The sequence below is a fragment of the Dendrobates tinctorius genome, unplaced genomic scaffold (genome assembly GCF_039654945.1).
Source record: "Dendrobates tinctorius isolate UK_male_01 unplaced genomic scaffold, ASM3965494v1 ptg000353l, whole genome shotgun sequence".
Lineage (NCBI taxonomy): Eukaryota > Metazoa > Chordata > Amphibia > Anura > Dendrobatidae > Dendrobates > Dendrobates tinctorius.
Genome location: NW_027362019.1, coordinates 2,619,662 through 2,638,841, shown reverse-complemented (window position 1 = coordinate 2,638,841; position 19,180 = coordinate 2,619,662). Strand labels below are relative to the sequence as shown.

Genomic DNA, 19,180 nt, shown 5'->3' with positions numbered 1-19,180 from the left:
CAAAATTACATTATAGAAACAAGTGAGAAACAACAAACACTTTCCCCCGCTGCTCCAGTGCCAAGACTACGTACAGTTCTGATGTTTTAAGGCGTTTACACAGTGGATCTTCTTGTGAAGCTGAGGGGTGCGCAACATGCACAGGGGAGTCCACCTGGAGGAACCAAAGCGTACATCCAGTCAGACCCACATCCATTAACTCCATCTAATTATCTCGTCTACATCTGTCATGTCCACGTCTCCCTCCTTACATTTGCTCCTTAGTCATGTCCACATTCAGCTCCTCTCTACCTTCATCATCTCCACTCCTGTCATGTTCACGTTCTGCTCTGCTTTACCTCCGCTCCTGTCATGTCCACATTCAGCTCCTCTCTACCTCCATCATCTCCACTCGTCATGTCCACGTTCCGCTCTGCTTTACCTCCGCTCCTGTCATGTCCACATTCAGCTCCTCTCTACCGCCATCATCTCCCCTCGTCATGTCCACGTTCCACTCTGCTTTACCTTCGTTATCTCAGTTCTCTCTACCTCCATCATCTCCGCTCCTGTCATGTCTACGTTCGGCTATTCTCTACCTCCATCATCTCCGCTCCTGTCATGTCTACGTTCGGCTGTTCTCTACCTCCATCATCTCCGGTCCTGTCATGTCTACGTTTGGCTGTTCTCTACCTCCATAATCTCCGCTCCTGTCATGTCTACGTTCGGCTGTTCTCTACCTCCATCATCTCTGCTACTGTCACGTTCACATTCTGAACCACTCTACCTTTGCCATCTCCACTGCGGTCATGTCCACATTCTGCTCCGCTTTATCTTTCTTATCTCTGCTCCTCTCTACCTCGATCATCTACGCTCCTGTCATGTCCACGTTCCACTTCACTCTACCGCCACTCCTGTCATGTTCACGTTCCGCTCCTTTCTACCTCCGCCATCTCCGCTCCTGTCATGCCCACGTTCCGCTCCTTTCTACCACCGCTTTCTTCGCTCCTGTCATGTCCACGTTCTGCTCCTTTCTACCACTATGTTCGCTCCTGTCATGTCCACGTTCCGCTCCTCTCTACCTCCGCCATCTCCGCTCCTGTAATGTCCACGTTCTGCTCCTCTCTACCTCCGCCATCTCCGCTCCTGTAAGGTCCACGTTCCGCTCCTTTCTACCTCCGCTATCTTCGCTCCTGTCATGTCCACGTTCTGCTCCTCTCTACTTCGGTTCCTGTCATGTTCACGTTCTGCTCTCTACCTCAGCCATCTCCGCTCCTGTAAGGTCCACGTTCCACTCCTTTCTACCTCCGCTATCTTCGCTCCTGTCATGCCCACGTTCTGCTTTCTACCTCTGCTATCTTCGCTCCTGTCATGCCCACGTTCCGCTCCTACCTCCGCTCCTGTAATGTCCACGTTAAGGCTCCTCTACCTCCGCCATCTCCGCTCCTGTCATGCCCACGTTCCGCTCCTTTCTACCACCGCTATCTTCGCTCCTGTCATGTCCATGTTCTGCTTCTCTCTACCTCGGTTCCTGTCATGTCCACGTTCTGCTCCTCTCTACCTCGGTTCCTGTCATGTTCACATTCCGCTCCTCTCTACCTCAGCCATCTCCACTCCTGTAATGTCCACGTTCAGCTCCTTTCTACCTCCGCTATCTTCGCTCCTGTCGTATCCACGTTCCGCTCCTCTACCTCCTCCATCTCTGCTCCTGTCATGTCCACGTTCCACTCCATTCTACCTCCGCTATCTTCGCTCCTGTCATGTCCACGTTCTGCTCCTCTCTACCTCGGTTCCTGTCATGTTCACGTTCCGCTCCTCTCTACCTCAGCCATCTCCGCTCCCGTAAGGTCCACGTTCCGCTCCTTTCTACCTCCGCTATTTTCGCTCCGGTCACGTCCACGTTCCACTCCTCTCTACCTCAGCCATCTCCACTCCTGTAATGTCCACGTTCTGCTCCTCTCTACCTCCGCCATCTCCGCTCCTGTCATGCCCACGTTCCTCTCCTTTCTACATCCGCTATCTTTGCTCCTGTCATGTCCATGTTTTGCTCCTCTCTACCTCGGTTCCTGTCATGTTCACGTTCCGCTCCTTTCTACCTTCGCCATCTCCGCTCCTGTCATGCCCACGTTCCGTTCCTTTCTACCTCCGCTATCTTCGCTCCTGTCATGTCCACGTTCTGCTCCTCTCTACCTCCGCCATCTCCGCTCCTGTCATGCCCACGTTCCGCTCCTTTCTACATCCGCTATCTTTGCTCCTGTCATGTCCATGTTTTGCTCCTCTCTACCTCGGTTCCTGTCATGTTCACGTTCCGCTCCTCTCTACCTCAGCCATCTCCGCTCCTGTAAGGTCCACGTTCCGCTTTCTACCACCGCTATCTTCGCTCCTGTCATGCCCACGTTCCGCTCCTTTCTACCACCGCTATCTTCGCTCCTGTCATGTCCACGTTCCGCTCCTTTCTACCTCCGCTATCTTCGCTCCTGTCATGTCCACGTTCTGCTCCTCTCTACCTCGGTTCCTGTCATGTTCACGTTCCGCTCCTTTCTACCTTCGCCATCTCCGCTCCTGTCATGCCCACGTTCCATTCCTTTCTACCTCCGCTATCTTCGCTCCTGTCATGTCCACGTTCTGCTACTCTCTACCTCCGCCATCTCCGCTCCTGTCATGCCCACGTTCCGCTCCTTTCTACATCCGCTATCTTTGCTCCTGTCATGTCCATGTTTTGCTCCTCTCTACCTCGGTTCCTGTCATGTTCACGTTCCGCTCCTCTCTACCTCAGCCATCTCCGCTCCTGTAAGGTCCACGTTCCGCTTTCTACCACCACTATCTTCGCTCCTGTCATGCCCACGTTCCGCTCCTTTCTACCACCGCTATCTTCGCTCCTGTCATGTCCACGTTCCGCTCCTTTCTACCTCCGCTATCTTCGCTCCTGTCATGTCCACGTTCTGCTCCTCTCTACCTCGGTTCCTGTCATGTTCACGTTCCGCTCCTTTCTACCTTCGCCATCTCCGCTCCTGTCATGCCCATGTTCCGTTCTTTTCTACCTCCGCTATCTTCGCTCCTGTCATGTCTACGTTCTGCTCCTCCCTACCTCGGTTCCTCATGTTCACGTTCCGCTCCTCTCTACCTCATCCATCTCCGCTCGTGTAAGGTCCACGTTCCGCTCCTTTCTACCTCCGCTATCTTCGCTCCGGTCATGTTCACGTTCCGCTCCTCTCTACCTCAGCCATCTCCTCTCCTGTAAGGTCCACGTTCCTCTCCTTTCTACCTCCGCTATCTTCCCTTCGGTCATGTTCACGTTCCACTCCTCTCTACCTCAGCCATCTCCGCTCCTGTAAGGTCCACGTTCCGCTCCTTTCTACCTCCGCTATCTTCGCTCTGGTCATGTTCATGTTCCGCTCCTCTCTACCTCAGCCATCTCCGCTCCTGTAAGGTCCACGTTCCACTCCTTTCTACCTCCGCTATCTTCGCTCCGGTCATGTTCACGTTCCGCTCCTCTCTACATCAGCCATCTCCGCTCCTGTAAGGTCCACGTTCCGTTCCTTTCTACCTCAGCCATCTTCGCTCCGGTCATGTTCCGCTCCTCTCTACCTCAGCCATCTCCGCTCCTATCGTGTCCACATTTCACTCCTTTCTACCTTCGCTATCTTCTCTCCGGTCATGTCCACGTTCCACTCCTCTCTACCTCAGCCATCTCCGCTCCTGTAAGGTCCACGTTCCGCTCCTTTCTACCTCTGCTATTTTCGCTCCGGTCATGTCCACGTTCCGCTCCTCTCTACCTCAACCATCTCCACTCCTGTTGTGTCCACATTTCACTCCTCTCTACCTCCGCTTCTACCTGTCATATCAATGTTCTGTTCCTCTCTACCTCCTCCACCTCCTATTTGAACGTTCACCATTCCTATATTTAATATTCCTGGTGTTTTTCTGGATTCCTACCTACCACCACTTTGGTAGTCTCTTACATGGTGTCTCTTTGGAGCTCTTGCAGCCGAAACCTTCTGAATCTCGGTCATTGTTGGCAGGTGTCGCTGCGGAGCTTCTGTCCTCGCTTGTCTGCAGTTCTCTGTGTGAAGCTTCCTACAGAACCAGACCTGGTTGTTAGTAAACTGAACTTTCTGCTGTAGGCCACACAAATGAAGATTCCCTATTCCCTCCATGAAGAAAAATGACAACAAGGATTTGGAAAAATGAGAACTGAAAACAAGAATGTAGGGAAACGAGAAAAAGACTGAGGGTAACTAGGACAGAAAGAAACGGGAACATATAAAGGATAAAGTCTGAGCAGAAAATGAGAAATGACAATGACTGAGGATAAAACAAGGAGCAAGGAAAAGAGAACAAGAACTAATAAGGACAATGAAAAATGGGAACGGATATTAAGAACTGGGGATCACTAACTGAAGACAAGGACTGAGAAAAGAACAAGAACTCACAAACTGAGAAAAACAAGACTGACAAGTACTGAGAAGAAGAGATATCAAGGACTGAAGAAAGTAGGACTGACAGAGGATAGTACAAGACGCGCCTCGGGGCACTGACCTCACCGCCATCACCAGGCTCTCGTACCACCCGTTCATATCCTGCTGATTGCACGACATGAACAGAAGCTTTTCTCTTCTGAATGACAACTGCGGATAGAAAGTGACCCAAAGTGTTGAACAATAAGGAGGACGCCAGGGAGCGGAGAACGATCAGTGATGAGAAAGGCTCTGAATGTTCAGTGGAGACTTTACCGGCCAAGCTACAGAGGGAATTGGACATTTTAATTTTATCTTAGTTTATAAGGCATAAATGAGAAGGCAACAGATGGGGCCACCGGGCGCGAGAGCGAATGAGATCGAACCACCGGGTACGGAAGAGACGGAGCTGCCAACTATGGTAGCAAATGAGTCAGACGAAGCTGCCAGGTATGGGAGCGAACAAGAGACAGAGCTGCCATGTAAGGGAGCGAGCAAGACGGGGCCACCGGGTACGTGAGCAAGCCAGAGAGACGGAGCCACCAGGTATAGGAGCAAGCGAGAGACAGAACTGCCAGGCATGGGAGCAAGTAAAATGGAGATGCCAGGTATAGGAGCAAGCGAGAGACAGAACCGCCAGGTATGGGAGCAAGCGAGAGAGACGGAGCTGCCAGGTATGGGAGCAAACGAGAGACAGACCCGCCAGGTAAGGGAGCAAGCGAGAGAGACGGAGCTGACAGGTATGGGAGCAAACGAGAGACAGACCCGCCAGGTATGGGAGCAAGCGAGGGAGACGAGCTGACAGGTATGGGAGCAAACGAGAGACAGACCCGCCAGGTAAAGTAGCAAGCGAGAGAGACGGAGCTGACAGGTATGGGAGCAAACGAGAGACAGACCCGCCAGGTAAGTGAGCAAGCTAGAGAGACGGAGCTGACAGGTATGGGAGCAAACGAGAGACAGACCTGCCAGGTATGGGACCAAGCGAGAGAGACGAGCTGACAGGTTTAGGAGCAAGTGAGAAAGACGGAGCTGCCAGTTATGGGAGCAAGTGAGAGACGGAGCTGCCAGTTATGGGAGCGAACAAGAGACGGAGCTGCCAGGCATGGCAGCGAGCAAGACGGGGCCACCGGGAACACGAGCAAGCGAGAGAGACTGAGCTGCAAGGTATAGGAGCAAACGAGAGACAGAACCGCCATGTATAGGCGCAAGTGAGAGAGACGGAGCTGCCAGGTATGGGAGCAATCACAATCTCCATTATAATAGGGCTGAGGTCCAGGCTCACAATCTCCATTATAGGTGTCGGAGGGGGCCGAGGCCTGGGCTCACAATCTCCATTATAGGTGTCGGATGGGGCCGAGGCCCGGGCTCACAATCTCCATTATAGGTGTCGGATGGGGCCGAGGTCCGGGCTCACAATCTCCATTATAGGTGTCGGATGGGGCCGAGGTCCGGGCTCACAATCTCCATTATAGGTGTCGGATGGGGCCGAGGTCCGGGCTCACAATCTCCATTATAGGTGTCGGAGGGGGCCGAGGTCCAGGCTCACAATCTCCATTATAGGTGTCGGAGGGGGCCGAGGTCCAGGCTCACAATCTCCATTATAGGTGTCGGAGGGGGCCGAGGTCCAGGCTCACAATCTCCATTATAGGTGTCGGATGGGGCCGAGGTCCAGGCTCACAATCTCCATTATAGGTGTCGGATGGGGCCGAGGCCCGGGCTCACAATCTCCATTATAGGTGTCGGAGGGGGCAGAGGTCCAGGCTCACAATCTCCATTATAGGTGTCGGATGGGGCCGAGGTCCAGGCTCACAATCTCCATTATAGGTGTCGGAGGGGGCCGAGGTCCAGGCTCACAATCTCCATTATAGGTGTCGGATGGGGCCGAGGTCCGGGCTCACAATCTCCATTATAGGTGTCGGAGGGGGCCGAGGTCCAGGCTCACAATCTCCATTATAGGTGTTGGATGGGGCCGAGGTCTGGGCTCACAATCTTTGTGGTGTTAGATGGGGCCGAGGCCCGGGATCACAATCTCCATTATAGGTGTCGGATGGGGCCGAGGTCCAGGCTCACAATCTCCATTATAGGTGTTGGATGGGGCCGAGGTCTGGGCTCACAATCTCCATTATAGGTGTTGGATGGGGCCGAGGTCTGGGCTCACAATCTCCATTATAGGTGTCGGATGGGGCCGAGGTCTGGGCTCACAATCTCCATTATAGGTGTCGGAGGGGGCCGAGGTCCAGGCTCACAATCTCCATTATAGGTGTTGGATGGGGCCGAGGTCTGGGCTCACAATCTTCGTGGTGTTAGATGGGGCCGAGGCCCGGGATCACAATCTCCATTATAGGTGTCGGATGGGGCCGAGGTCCAGGCTCACAATCTCCATTATAGGTGTTGGATGGGGCCGAGGTCCAGGCTCACAATCTCCATTATAGGTGTTGGATGGGGCCGAGGTCTGGGCTCACAATCTTCGTGGTGTTAGATGGGGCCGAGGCCCGGGCTCACAATCTTCGTGTTGTTAGATGGGGCAGAGGCCTGGGCTTACAATCTCCATTATAGGTGTCGGATGGGGCTGAGGTCCAGGCTCACAATATCCATTATAGGATTTGGATGGTCCCGAGGTCTGGGCTCACAATCTCCATTATAGGGGTTGGATGGGGCTGAGGTCCGGGCTCACAATCTCCATTATAGGTGTTGGGATGGGGTCGAGGTCCGGGCTCACAATCTCCATTATAGGTGTCGGATGGGGCCGAGGTCCGGGCTCCCCATCTCCATTATAGCTGTGGGATGGGGTCGAGGTCCGGGCTCCCAATCTCCATTATAGGTGTTGGATGGGGCCGAGGTCCGGGCTCCCAATCTCCATTATAGGTGTCGGATGGGGCTGACGTCCGAGCTCACAATCTTCGTGGTGTTAGATGGGGCTGCGGTCACTCATGTTCTTTCCTCCATGTCTGTATGTTGCTTGTGCACTGGGCACAGTCATGGGGGGCAGATAAGGGTCTTCCCCAAACTGTTCCCACAAAGCTGAAGCTACAACTTAACACAAAGTGTTGTGCTGAAGATTAAGATTTCCTATCACTGGAGCAGAGGCTCTGAGGCTGCCCCGATAACTGCACATAGCATTTTCCCTCTTCATCATCTGTACAGGGGGCACAATGCTGTCAGGGGTTAACATCCTCCTGGAATCACCAAACCCAGACTCGTCCATCTGACGTAGGTACAGAAGTGCGATCGGTCACTGCACAGAACACGTCTCCTCCAGAGTCTAATGGTGGTGGCTTAACTCCACTCCCTATAACAATCAGCATTGTGCTTGGTGATGTACGGATGCAAGTTATGACGGGGCAAAGTTATTACACAATGGGGGAGGAGAGGGGGTGGGGCAGCAGCCATAAATTATAACCGGTGGAGATGGAGGGGCCAGATATTACACACTGGGGGGAGGAGAGGAGGTGTGGCAGCAGCCATAAATTATAACTGGTGGAGATGGAGGGGCCAGATATTACACACTGGGGGGAGGAGAGGAGGTGGGGCAGCAGCCATAAATTATACAGTTGTGGCCAAAAGTATTGACACCCTTGCAATTCTGTCAGATAATACTCAGTTTCTTCCTGAAAATGATTGCAAACACAAATTCTTTGGTATTATTATCTTCATTTGTCTTAAATTAAAAAAACACAAAAATAATTGTCCTAAAGCCAAATTGGATATAATTCCACACCAAACATAAAAAAGAGGGTGGACAAAAGTATTGGCACTGTTCAAAAAATCATGTGATGCTTCTCTAATTTGTGTAATTAACAGCACCTGTAACTTACCTGTGGCACCTAACAGGTGTTGGCAATAACTAAATCACACTTGCAGCCAGTTGACATGGATTAAAGTTGACTCCACCTCTGTCCTGTGTCCTTGTGTGCACCACATTGAGCATGGAGAAAAGAAAGAAGACCAAAGAACTGTCTGAGGACTTGAGAAACCAAATTGTGAGGAAGCATGAGCAATCTCAAGGCTACAAGTCCATCTCCAAAGACCTGAATGTTCCTGTTTCTACCGTGCGCAGTGTCATCAAGAAGTGTAAAGCCCATGGCACTGTGGCTAACCTCTCTAGATGTGGACGGAAAAGAAAAATTGACAAGAGATTTCAACGCAAGATTGTGCGGATGTTGGATAAAGAACCTTGACTAACATCCAAACAAGTTCAAGCTGCCCTGCAGTCCGAGGGTACAACAGTGTCAACCCGAACTATCCGTCGGCGTCTGAATGAAAAAGGACTGTATGGTAGGAGACCCAGGAAGACCCCGCTTCTTACCCCGAGACATAAAAAAGCCAGGCTGGAATTTGCCAAAACTTACCTGAAAAAGCCTAAAACGTTTTGGAAGAATGTTCTTTGGTCAGATGAGACAAAAGTAGAGCCTTTTGGGCAAAGGCATCAACATAGAGTTTACAGGAGAAAAAAAGAGGCATTCAAAGAAAAGAACACGGTCCCTACAGTCAAACATGGCGGAGGTTCCCTGATGTTTTGGGGTTGCTTTGCTGCCTCTGGCACTGGACTGCTTGACCATGTGCATGGCATTATGAAGTCTGAAGACTACCAACAAATTTTGCAGCATAATGTAGGGCCCAGTGTGAGAAAGCTGGGTCTCCCTCAGAGGTCATGGGTCTTCCAGCAGGACAATGACCCAAAACACACTTCAAAAAGCACTAGAAAATGGTTGAGAGAAAGCACTGGTGACTTCTAAGGTTGCCAGCAATGAGTCCAGACCTGAATCCCATAGAACACCTGTGGAGAGATCTAAAAATGGCAGTTTGGAGAAGGCACCCTTCAAATATCAGGGACCTGGAGCAGTTTGCCAAAGTAGAATGGTCTAAAATTCCAGCAGAGCATTGTAAGAAACTCATTGATGGTTACCGGAAGCGGTTGGTTGCAGTTATTTTGGCTAAAGGTTGTGCAACCAAGTATTAGGCTGAGGGTGCCAATACTTTTGTCTGGCCCATTTTTGGAGTTTTGTGTGAAATGATCAATGTTTTGCTTTTTGCTTCATTCTCTTTTGTGTTTTTTCATTTAAGAAAAATTAAATGAAGATAATAATACCAAAGAATTTGTGTTTGCAATCATTTTCAGGAAGAAACTGATTATTATCTGACAGAATTGCAGGGGTGTCAATACTTTTGGCCACAACTGTAGCTGGTGGAGATGGAGGGCACAGATATTACACACTGGGGGAGGAGAGGAGGTGGGGCAGTAGCCATAAATTATAACTGGTGGAGATGGAGGGGACAGATATAATACACTGGGGGGAGAGGAGGTGAGGCAGCAGCCATAAATTATAACTGGTGGAGATGGAGGGGACAGATATTATACACTGGGGGAGGAGAGGAGGTGGGGCAGCAGCCACAAATTATAACCGGTGGAGATGGAGGGGATAGATATTATACACTGGGGGGAGAGGAGGTGAGGCAGCAGCCATAAATTATAACCGGTGGAGTTGGAGGGGACAGATATTACACACTGGGGGGAGAGGAGGTGGGGCAGCAGCCATAAATTATAACCGGTGGAGATGGAGGGGCCAGATATTATACACTGGGGGAAGGAGAGGAGGTGGGGCAGCAGCCACAAATTATAACCGGTGGAGATGGAGGGGACAGATATTATACACTGGGGGGAGAGGAGGTGAGGCAGCAGCCATAAATTATAACCGGTGGAGTTGGAGGGGACAGATATTACACACTGGGGGGAGAGGAGGTGAGGCAGCAGCCATAAATTATAACCGGTGGAGTTGGAGGGGACAGATATTACACACTGGGGGGAGAGGAGGTGGGGCAGCAGCCATAAATTATAACCGGTGGAGATGGAGGGGCCAGATATTATACACTGGGGGAAGGAGAGGAGGTGGGGCAGCAGCCATAAATTATAACCGGTGGAGATGGAGGGGCCAGATATTATACACTGGGGGGAGAGGAGGTGAGGCAGCAGCCATAAATTATAACCGGTGGAGATGGAGGGGCCAGATATTATACACTGGGGGGAAGGAGAGGAGGTGGGGCAGCAGCCATAAATTATAACCGGTGGGAATGGAGGGGACAGATATTATACACTGTGGGGAGAGGAAGTGGGGCAGCAGCCATAAATTATAACCGGTGGGAATGGAGGGGACAGATATTATACACTGGGGAGAGGAAAGGGGGTGGGGCAGCAGCCATAAATTATAACCGGTGGAGATGGAGGGGCCAGATATTATACACTGGGGGGAGGAGACAGGGTGGGGCAGGGGTCATATATTATACATTGGTGGACATTGAGGGGCCACCGGGGTTGAAAGAGAAGCCTTAAAGGGGTTGTCCGGGCTTTTCACATAATCTCAGTACATATCTGGGCTGCAGAATTATGACAATAAGTAATTTACTTTCTGTCACTAGTTTGCACGGTTTCCTAGATATTCTGAAGAGAACGTCCAGTGTTATGGCATTGAAATGAGAACTAGTCGTAACCTCCTACTCTACTCCAAACATGCCCTCTATAACAACAACCCCACCCTCCATAGCTACAGGCCCTCCCCATCCACATGAAGAAGCCCTCCTCACACAGTAACAAATCCTCCCCCTCTAGCAGCCTCAGTGCAGAGAGCAGCTGCTCCTCCCCCAGACACACGCTGAACAGTGATCTATGCAAAGTGAAACTAGTGAGGAGGGAAAATCATCCTGTATTCTGGGCCACTCCATGATTACAATACATAACTCATTATCAATAATTCCTTCCCTCACTGTCCCAGGCTGCTGGCAGTGATGGGGCTCGGCTGCTGGCAGTGATGGGACTTGGGCTGGCAGTGATGGGGCTCGGCTGCTGGCAGCAGTGAGAACAGACTGTGTGATGGCCAGTGATGGGGGTCTGCAGCTTCTAATCTGCACAGGGGATGACAGTCACTGATGTAATCTGTTGTGTGACAAAGCCTCTGCTGTGTGAATGAGACAGCTCTGTGTCACTGATGTCTTCACACAGCAGCATATTTGGTGCAGTGTATGTGCGAAGCTCCACCAAATACCCAGCAAGCTCCAGTGACCAGCACCACCCACTGCCCACTCATTGGCTGGCAGTAAACTGCACCAGCACTCATCTTTATTATCATTCCAGCATTGGAAAGAACACAGCAGTGATCCTGTATTTGTGAAAGCAGCACAATACATACATACATACATCCCCCAACACTTCACACTGTTACAGCTGCTGATTGGACAGGCTGCTCCCATCAGTATTTGTGTCATTAGAGACACAGTGCTCACACATACACTGCACCAAATCTGCTGCTGTGTGAAGACATCAGTGACACAGAGCTGTCTCATTCACACAGCAGAGGCTTTGTCACACAACAGATTACATCAGTGACTGCCATCCCCTGTGCAGATTAGAAGCTGCAGACCCACATCACTGGCCATCACACAGTCTGTTCTCACTGCTGCCAGCAGCCTGGGACAGTGAGGGAAGGAATCACTGATAATGAGTTATGTATTGTAATCATGGAGTGGCCCAGAATACAGGACGATTTTCCCTCCTCACTGGTTTCACTTTCCATAGATCACTGTTCAGTGTGTGTCTGGGGGAGGAGCAGCTCTCTACACTGAGGCTGCTGGAGGGGAAGAATTCCTTACTGTGTGATGAGGGCTGCTTCATGTGGACGGGGAGGGCCTGTAGCTATGCAGGGTGGGGTTGTTGCTATAGAGGGCATGTTTGGAGTAGAGTAGGAGGTTACGACTAGTTCTCATTTCAATGCCATAACACCCCCCCCTTTGGACGTTCTGTTCAGAATATCTAGAAAACCGTGCAAACTATTGACAGAAAGTAAACTACTTATTGTCATAATTCTGCAGCCCAGATATGTACTGAGATTGTGAAAAGCCCGGACAACCCCTTTAATTAAGTGACTAAAATGTGCGGCCCTATGCTTTTCTCCATACGGTGCGGCCCTTTGCTCTTTTCCCCAGATATATTCTAACTATGAATGTATGTGATCAGGGCCGTGTTCGCCTCTGTAGAAGACAAGTACATACGCTGATGAGACCTCCTTGGCTCTGCGTGTGTCCCAGCACCTTCTCCACTTGGCATTCCTTCAAGGGGTAGACAGCACGGCAGCAAAACTTGTGAGCATTAACGGGGTGCAGGGGGTGACACTGGGCCGTGACCAGAAGGACATCAGAGAAGAGGAAGAGCATGCGATGTTTAAGGTCTTCTCCACTGGGTGGGACAAGAGACAACCACCCATCTCTGATGAAATGCCTCCCTACAAGAGACAGTCAAGCATTACAACAAGCTCATCTGCAAGAGCAGCACCGACAAAGGATGGATGACTCCCAGAACCGCCACGTCAGCCATAACTGGACCGATGCATGTGCTCATGGCTCCCCTATGTGACCCCACGTAATGGTGACTGCAGCCACATGTGAGACTAGACCCCCAATATACCAAAATGTAAGCGTGACACCATCTGTCAGTCTGTGTGCAGAGTAGCTGGGACGGTCGCCAGCAGTGAACATCTAGTAAGAGCTTCATACACTGGGAGGAAGGAGTTGCGGCCTCCATCACCATTTCAGTTTTGGAGCACAATCCTGACCTGAACACATCAGAGCGGTCTGCACCGGAAAGGCTCAGTCCATTAGTTGGTTCTCTGCTCCTCAGTCCCCGGTATCAGTCGGTTCTCTCCTCCTCAGTCCCAGGTATCAGTCGGTTCTCTGCTCCTCAGTCCCCGGTATCAGTCGGTTCTCTCCTCCTCAGCCCCCAGTATCAGTCGGTACTCTGCTCCTCGGTCCCCGGTATCAGTCGGTTCTCTGCTCCTCGGTCCCCGGTATCAGTCGGTTCTCTGCTCCTCAGTCCCCGGTATCAGTCGGTTCTCTGCTCCTCAGTCCCCGGTATCAGTCGGTTCTCTCCTCCTCAGCCCCCGGTATCAGTCGGTACTCTGCTCCTCAGTCCCCGGTATAAGTCGGTTCTCCGCTCCTCAGTCCCCGGTATCAGTCGGTTCTCTCCTCCTCAGGCCCCGGAATCAGTCGGTTCTCTGCTCCTCAGTCCCCGGTATCAGTCGGTTCTCTGCTCCTCAGTCCCCGGTATCAGTCGGTTCTCTGCTCCTCCGTCCCCGGTATCAGTCGGTTCTCTCCTCCTCAGCCCCCGGTATCAGTCGGTTCTCCGCTCCTCAGTCCCCGGTATCAGTCGGTTCTCTCCTCCTCAGTCCCCAGTATCAGTCGGTTCTCTCCTCCTCAGTCCCCAGTATCAGTCGGTTCTCTGCTCCTCAGTCACCGGTATCAGTCGGTTCTCTCCTCCTCAGAACCCGGTATCAGTCGGTTCTCTGATCCTCAGTCCCCGGTATCAGTCGGTACTCTGCTTCTCAGTCCCCGGTATCAGTCAGTTCTCCGCTCCTCAGTCCCCGGTATCAGTCGGTTCTCTCCTCCTCAGTCCCCAGTATCAGTCGGTTTTCTCCTACTCAGTCCCTCGTAACAGTCGGTTCTCTGCTTCTCAGTCCCCGGTATCAGTCGGTTCTCTGCTCCTCAGTCCCCGGTATCAGTCGGTTCTCTCCTCCTCAGTCCCCAGTATCAGTCAGTTCTCTCCTCAGTCTCTGGCATTAGTCGGTTCTCCTCCTCAGTCCCCGGTATCAGCGAGTTCTCTCCTCCCCAGTCCCAGTATCACTCGGTTCTCTCCTACTCAGTCCCAGTCTCAGTTGATTCTCTGCTCCTCAGTCCCCGGTATCAGTTGGTTCTCTCCTCCTCAGTCCCCGGTATCAGTCGGTTCTCTCCTCCTCAGTCCCCGGTATCAGTCGGTTCTCTCCTACTCAGTCCCTGGTATCAGTCGGTTCTCTGCTCCTCAGTCCCCGGTATCAGTCGGTTCTCTGCTCCTCAGTCCCCGGTATCAGTCGGTTCTCTGCTCCTTAGGCCACGGTATTGGTATGTTCTCTGCACCTCAGGCCCCGGTATCAGTCTGTTCTCTCCTCCTCAGTCCCGTGCATCAGTCGGTTATCTGCTCCTCAGTCCCGTGTATCAGTCGGTTCTCTGCTCCTCAGTCCCGGGTATCAGTCGGTTCTCTGCTCCTCAGTCCCGGGTATCAGTCTGTTCTCTGCTCCTCAGTCCCCGGTATCAGTCGGTTCTCTCCTCCTCAGTCCCCGGTATCAGTCGGTTCTCTCCTCCTCAGTCTCGTGCATCAGTCAGTTCTTTGCTCCTCAGTCCCGGGTATCAGTCTGTTCTCTGCTCCTCAGGCCCCGGTATCAGTCTGTTCTCTCCATCTCAGTCCCTGGTATCAGTCTGTTCTCTCCTCCTCAGTCCCGGGTATCAGTCGGTTCTCTGCTCCTAAGTCCCCGGTATCAGTCTGCTCTCTCCTCCTCAGTCCTGTGTATCAGTCGGTTCTGTGCTCCTCAGTCCCGGGTATCAGTCGGTTCTCTGCTCCTCAGTCCTGTGTATCAGTCGGTTCTGTGCTCCTCAGTCCCGGGTAGCAGTCGGTTCTCTGCTCCTTAGTCCCCGGTATCAGACTGTTCTCTCCTCCTCAGTCCCCGGTATCAGTCTGTTCTCTCCTCCTCAGTCCCCGGCATCAGTCGGTTCTCTCCTCCTCAGTCCCCGGTATCAGTCGGTTCTCTGCTACTCAGTCCCCGGTATCAGTCTGCTCTCTCCTCCTCAGTCCTGTGTATCAGTCGGTTCTGTGCTCCTCAGTCCCGGGTATCAGTCGGTTCTCTGCTCCTCAGTCCCCGGTATCAGTCTGTTCTCTCCTCCTCAGTCCCCGGTATCAGTCTGTTCTCTCCTCCTCAGTCCCCGGTATCAGTCTGTTCTCTCCTCCTCAGTCCCGGGTATCAGTATGTTCTCTCCTCCTCAGAGAACAGACTGATACCAGGGACTAAATAAAAATTATTATTATTATTATTAGTCCCTGGTATCAGTCTGTTCTCTCCTCCTCAGTCCCGGGTATCAGTCGGTTCTCTGCTCCTCAGTCCCCGGTATCAGTCTGCTCTCTCCTCCTCAGTCCTGTGTATCAGTCGGTTCTGTGCTCCTCAGTCCCGGGTATCAGTCGGTTCTCTGCTCCTTAGTCCCCGGTATCAGTCTGTTCTCTCTTCCTCAGTCCTGTGTATCAGTCGGTTATGTGCTCCTCAGTCCCTGGCATCAGTCTGCTCTCTCCTCCTCAGTCCTGTGTATCAGTCGGTTCTGTGCTCCTCAGTCCCGGGTATCAGTCGGTTCTCTGCTCCTTAGTCCCCGGTATCAGTCGGTTCTCTGCTCCTCCGTCCCCGGTATCAGTCGGTTCTCTCCTCCTCAGCCCCCGGTATCAGTCGGTTCTCCGCTCCTCAGTCCCCGGTATCAGTCGGTTCTCTCCTCCTCAGTCCCCAGTATCAGTCGGTTCTCTCCTCCTCAGTCCCCAGTATCAGTCGGTTCTCTGCTCCTCAGTCACCGGTATCAGTCGGTTCTCTCCTCCTCAGAACCCGGTATCAGTCGGTTCTCTGATCCTCAGTCCCCGGTATCAGTTGGTTCTCTGCTCCTCAATCCCCGGTATCAGTTGGTTCTCTCCTCCTCAGTCCTCGATATTAGTCGCTTCTCTTTTCCTCAGTCTCCGGCATCAGTCGGTTCTCTGCTCCTCGGTCCCCGGTATCAGTCGGTTCTCTGCTCCTCGGTCCCCGGTATCAGTCGGTTCTCTGCTCCTCGGTCCCCGGTATCAGTCGGTTCTCTGCTCATCGGTCCCCGGTATCAGTCGGTTCTCTGCTCCTCAGTCCCCGGGATCAGTCGGTTCTCTGCTCCTCAGGCACAGTATCAGTTGGTTCTCTGTTCCTCAGTTCCCGGTATCAGTCGGTTCTCTGCTCCTCAGTCCCCCGGTATCAGTTGGTTCGGTATCAGTCGGTTCTCTGCTCCTCAGTCCCAGTATCAGTTGGTTCTCTGTTCCTCAGTCCCCGGTATCAGTCGGTTCTCTGCTCCTCAGGCCCCGGTATCAGTCGGTTTTCTGCTCCTCGGTCCCCGGTATCAGTCGGTTCTCTCCTCCTCAGTCCCCGGTATCAGTCGGTTCTCTCCTCCTCAGTCCCTGGTATCAGTTGGTTCTCTGCTCCTCAGTCCCCGGTATCAGTCGGTACTCTGCTTCTCAGTCCCCGGTATCAGTCGGTTCTCCGCTCCTCAGTCCCCGGTATCAGTCGGTTCTCTCCTCCTCAGTCTCCAGTATCAGTCAGTTATCTCCTCAGTCCCTGGCATTAGTCAGCTATCCGCTCCTCAGTCCCCGGTATCAGTCAGTTCTCTCCTCCTCAGTCCCAGTATCACTCGGTTCTCTCCTACTCAGTCCCAGTCTCAGTTGGTTCTCTGCTCCTCAGTCCCCGGTATCAGTCGGTTCTAAGCTCCTCAGTCCCCGGTATCAGTCGGTTCTCTCCTACTCAGTCCCTGGTATCAGTCGGTTCTCTCCTCCTCAGTCCCCAGTATCAGTCGGTTCTCTCCTTCTCAGTCCCCAGTATCAGTCGGTTCTCTCCTTCTCAGTCCCCAGTATCAGTCGGTTCTCTCCTCCTCAGTCCCAGTATCACTCGGTTCTCTCCTCCTCAGTCCCAGTCTCAGTTGGTTCTCTGCTCCTCAGTCCCCGGCATCAGTTGGTTCTAAGCTCCTCAGTGCCCGGTATCAGTCCGTTCTCTCCTACTCAGTCCCTGGTATCAGTCGGTTCTCTCCTCCTCAGTCCCCAGTATCAGTCGGTTCTCTCCTTCTCAGTCCCCAGTATCAGTCGGTTCTCTCCTTCTCAGTCCCCAGTATCAGTCGGTTCTCTCCTTCTCAGTCCCCAGTATCAGTCGGTTCTCTCCTCCTCAGTCCCAGTATCACTCGGTTCTCTCCTCCTCAGTCCCAGTCTCAGTTGGTTCTCTGCTCCTCAGTCCCCGGTATCAGTCGGTTCTAAGCTCCTCAGTCCCCGGTATCAGTCGGTTCTCTCCTACTCAGTCCCCGGTATCAGTTGGTTCTCTCCTCCTCAGTCCCCAGTATCAGTCGGTTCTAAGCTCCTCAGTCCCCGGTATCAGTCGGTTTTCTCCTACTCAGTCCCTCGTAACAGTCGGTTCTCTGCTTCTCAGTCCCCGGTATCAGTCGGTTCTCTGCTCCTCAGTCCCCGGTATCAGTCGGTTCTCTGCTCCTTAGACCACGGTATCAGTCGGTTCTCTGCACCTCAGGCCCCGGTATCAGTCGGTTCTCTCCTCCTCAGTCCCCAGTATCAGTCAGTTCTCTCCTCAGTCCCTGGCATTAGTCGTTTCTCCGCTCCTCAGTCCCCGGTATCAGTGAGTTCTCTCCTCCCCAGTCCCAGTATCACTCGGTTCTCTCCTCCTCAGTCCCCAGTATCAGTCGGTTCTCTGCTCCTCAGTCCCCGGTATCAGTCGGTTCTCTGCTCCTCAGTCCCCGGTATCAGTCGGTTCTCTGCTCCTCAGTCCCCCGGTATCAGTCGGTTCTCTCCTACTCAGTCCCCGGTATCAGTCGGTTCTCTCCTCCTCAGTCCCCGGTATCAGTCGGTTCTCTCCTCCTCAGTCCCCGGTATCAGTCGGTTCTCTCCTCCTCAGTCCCCGGTATCAGTCGGTTCTCTCCTCCTCAGTCCCTGGTATCAGTCGGTTCTCTGCTCCTCAGTCCCCGGTATCAGTCGGTTCTCTGCTCCTCAGTCCCCGGTATCAGTCGGTACTCTGCTTCTCAGTCCCCGGTATCAGTCGGTACTCTGCTTCTCAGTCCCCGGTATCAGTCGGTTCTCCGCTCCTCAGTCCCCGGTATCAGTCGGTTCTCTCCTCCTCAGTCCCCAGTATCAGTCAGTTCTCTCCTCAGTCTCTGGCATTAGTCGGTTCTCCTCCTCAGTCCCCGGTATCAGCGAGTTCTCTCCTCCCCAGTCCCAGTATCACTCGGTTCTCTCCTACTCAGTCCCAGTCTCAGTTGATTCTCTGCTCCTCAGTCCCCGGTATCAGTTGGTTCTCTCCTCCTCAGTCCCCGGTATCAGTCGGTTCTCTGCTCCTCAGTCCCCGGTATCAGTCGGTTCTCTCCTACTCAGTCCCTGGTATCAGTCGGTTCTCTGCTCCTCAGTCCCCGGTATCAGTCGGTTCTCTGCTCCTCAGTCCCCGGTATCAGTCGGTTCTCTGCTCCTTAGGCCACGGTATTGGTATGTTCTCTGCACCTCAGGCCCCGGTATCAGTCTGTTCTCTCCTCCTCAGTCCCGTGCATCAGTCGGTTATCTGCTCCTCAGTTCCGTGTATCAGTCGGTTCTCTGCTCCTCAGTCCCGGTTATCAGTCGGTTCTCTGCTCCTCAGTCCCGGGTATCAGTCTGTTCTCTGCTCCTCAGTCCCCGGTATCAGTCGGTTCTCTCCTCCTCAGTCCCCGGTATCAGTCGGTTCTCTCCTCCTCAGTCTCGTGCATCAGTCAGTTCTTTGCTCCTCAGTCCCGGGTATCAGTCTGTTCTCTGCTCCTCAGGCCCCGGTATCAGTCTGTTCTCTCCTCCTCAGTCCCTGGTATCAGTCTGTTCTCTCCTCCTCAGTCCCGGGTATCAGTCGGTTCTCTGCTCCTCAGTCCCCGGTATCAGTCTGCTCTCTCCTCCTCAGTCCTGTGTATCAGTCGGTTCTGTGCTCCTCAGTCCCGGGTATCAGTCGGTTCTCTGCTCCTCAGTCCTGTGTATCAGTCGGTTCTGTGCTCCTCAGTCCCGGGTAGCAGTCGGTTCTCTGCTCCTTAGTCCCCGGTATCAGACTGTTCTCTCCTCCTCAGTCCCCGGTATCAGTCTGTTCTCTCCTCCTCAGTCCCCGGTATCAGTCGGTTCTCTCCTC

General features: G+C 52.9%; 1 protein-coding gene across 3 annotated transcripts in view; it reads right to left on the bottom strand.

Moving 5' to 3' along the window:
• ARHGEF39 (Rho guanine nucleotide exchange factor 39) overlaps positions 1–19,180 on the bottom strand; it is an 83,477-nt gene that overhangs the window by 717 nt on the left and 63,580 nt on the right. For all 3 annotated transcript variants that reach the window (XM_073562501.1, XM_073562502.1, XM_073562503.1), the window contains exons 8-11: positions 12,474–12,703; positions 4,516–4,604; positions 3,939–4,053; positions 75–154 (exon numbers count right to left, since the gene is read on the bottom strand). In XM_073562501.1, the coding sequence (XP_073418602.1) occupies positions 75–154; positions 3,939–4,053; positions 4,516–4,604; positions 12,474–12,703 (514 nt within the window). The remainder of the gene's footprint in view (positions 1–74; positions 155–3,938; positions 4,054–4,515; positions 4,605–12,473; positions 12,704–19,180) is intronic.